General features: G+C 28.0%; 1 protein-coding gene across 1 annotated transcript in view; it reads right to left on the bottom strand.

The window, feature by feature from the left end:
* Positions 1 to 2615, bottom strand: part of LOC106106028 (carboxypeptidase D-like) — a gene marked incomplete in the record, with an annotated part of 22752 nt that overhangs the window by 14515 nt on the left and 5622 nt on the right. The window contains 1 exon segment of the mRNA XM_013286554.1: positions 1931 to 2028. Coding sequence (XP_013142008.1) covers positions 1931 to 2028 — 98 coding nt within the window.

The following is a 2615-nucleotide window of genomic DNA, read 5'->3' as shown; positions in this document are numbered from 1 at the left end:
TGTGGTTATTTTATAACAAGTAGAATCGTTTTAAAAAAGAATAAAAATACATGCATATTCCCTATTCGTTATGCTTAGTTTAAAAAATAAATAAAAAGTTTGAACTGAAGCATATGCCTTTATTTGCCGCAATTCTAAAAGATTACAAGAAATTAGACAGAGACAGTTTACATACCTCAGATTTCCCCGTTTGACTGTTAATAAGAATTAAAATAGGAAATATAGGAAAGGTTTTAAATAAAAGGGCAAATCAACAAGGCGTAACAAAACACCGAAACCAAAGAAATTAGAAAAAAAGTGTTCAGAATTTCATAACCTCAATTTTAAAATTTGATTTTTGCAGAATAAAAAAAAATATAAAACAGATTTTTAGTATTTATCGATTTTTTTATTTTTTTATGTAATTCTGAATAAAAAAAGGAATAAATAATTCGTAATTATTAATTAAAAATCATTATATTAGATTGTATATCAGATATTTATTTCAGAACACATACATCAAAAAACATAATTAAATTTCTGATAATTTTTGATATGTTAACACAATTAATGTTTTTGAATATGCGAGATATTGAAAATGTCAACTCTAAATATTCTTAACTAAAATTATTTTATGAGTTAACAATTTCTTTGCATTTATTATTACAATATACAACTAACAAACAATATCTCAAATTTAACATTCTATATATATTATTAAGACAAAAAAATTTATTGCTACATACAATTATCATAAAACTGCATTTAATTTTTTTTTTCTATTAAAATTACTCATTTTTTAATTCCTGAATTTATTCAACTACACATTATTCGAAATTGTTTATTAGTAAATACAAACCAATCACCTTAAATCTAAATTGGCACAATGTTAGTAAATTAAATAAGCATTTTTACACTTATATACTAAAACGATGTATTAATCTCCTTTCTTTTAGACTAAACTTAGACATCTATACTATTATAATAAAGCGTAAACACACACTTCTTTGTTGCCTAAGATGTCAGCAATTACACCATATTTTTTAATAATTCTTTTTGTAATAAAAAGCCCTACACTTACGTCACGCTTTAGGCTATATTTTTACGTCATCAAACTTAGGAGGTAAATATTTTGGATAAAAACCATAATGTGAGAAAGAGACCATAAGTTGTTGCCAACATCAAGAAAGTAAGATTGCCATGTTTTGTCATGTTATGTCATTCTGACATTTGCTATTGATAATTTGACAAATGTAAACAATAAAATAAAATTTTCATAATCTTATGCGGATGAAGTCGCATGGGAACAGCTAGTTATTAATAATAATAAAACTTAAAGCCTATTTTATTAATCTGGATTTTAACATAAAACCCTTTATTATTTTGTGCGTTATTTATTTAAACCTAAGACAATATTTGAATTAAGATATCAAAATAGTTATCAAGATAATATATACAAAGGATGGTCCTTTGAGGTGGATAAAAAAATCATTACAAATAGATTAATTTGAACATCATTATCCCTTTTTGCACTTTAGTTTTAAGATTTGACATGACCAAAGAATTTAAATCGATTCCAATGACATAACAAAAAAAATAGTCCTTCGAGCCGGACAAAAGTGTTTAATTGACAAAACGACACTACTTACAATAAAAAATATTATTCAAACTGTAGTTAACATTTTACTCGTAACCAAGACTTTTTTAATGTAATTGGAAACTGGTGACCAATTTGAAGTTAGTTGATTCTGTGGATTCCGAAGAGTTGATACATATAATGAAATTTTACGGTTTTATTAAGTGGGATAATTACCCAATAATTTACTAAAAAGTAAATGATCTTGTCTTTGATTTTAGGACTGTAAGTTATTTACTGTTAGGAGATTAATAAGGATCGAGCAGATTATTACTGTAATGACTATTTTTTTGTCATAATGTAGCGATGACTTACCGATGGCGAGGGCGCGCGGTCGCCGGCTGACAGTCAAGTTGACAGTCGCCATGTCACCTTCCGACACTGTCACTGTCACTGGAGATGGTGATATATAACTGGAATTGACACCGACATTCTTATATGCTAATATTATAAAGAGGAAAGATTTGTAGTTTTGGATACTTATACGTATTGAAATAACTCAAAAACTAATCGATGTCGATCGATCGATCGGTTGATTTCAAAAATTCTTTCACCGATAAAGGACATGTCCTTTTTTTAATTTCACGTGAGTGAAGTCGCGAGCAACGGCTAGTAGTAGATGAATTGCACGTCTTACAAAGTTTAGATGGATGAAAGTTTGTTAGAGTTTATACACTAAACTTAACGGATTTCGATGAAATTCGTCATAGATGTAAATGAAAATCTGGAAGAATACTTAAGCTACTTTCGATCTCGGAAATAGTAACGTTTCTTGTTTTACAATTTGTTTTTCTATTTACTCGATAATTTTGTAACGGTTCAAGATATCTTATTGAAATTTGGCACAGATACAAACCAAAGTAACACATAGGATACTTTTCACCCTCGAAAAATGTCAGGTTCCTGATTGATATGTAGTTTTTTGTTTATCGTGATTTTTATGTACAGTTCGTACTAAGTTGGGTCCTATCATAAGTGTAAGTTATGAACTTACCCGTTC

The sequence above is a fragment of the Papilio polytes genome, unplaced genomic scaffold (genome assembly GCF_000836215.1).
Source record: "Papilio polytes unplaced genomic scaffold, Ppol_1.0 DF824269.1, whole genome shotgun sequence".
Classification (NCBI taxonomy): domain Eukaryota; kingdom Metazoa; phylum Arthropoda; class Insecta; order Lepidoptera; family Papilionidae; genus Papilio; species Papilio polytes.
The sequence above is the reverse complement of the archived record's forward strand: the minus strand, read 5'-3'. Positions and strand labels throughout refer to the sequence as shown.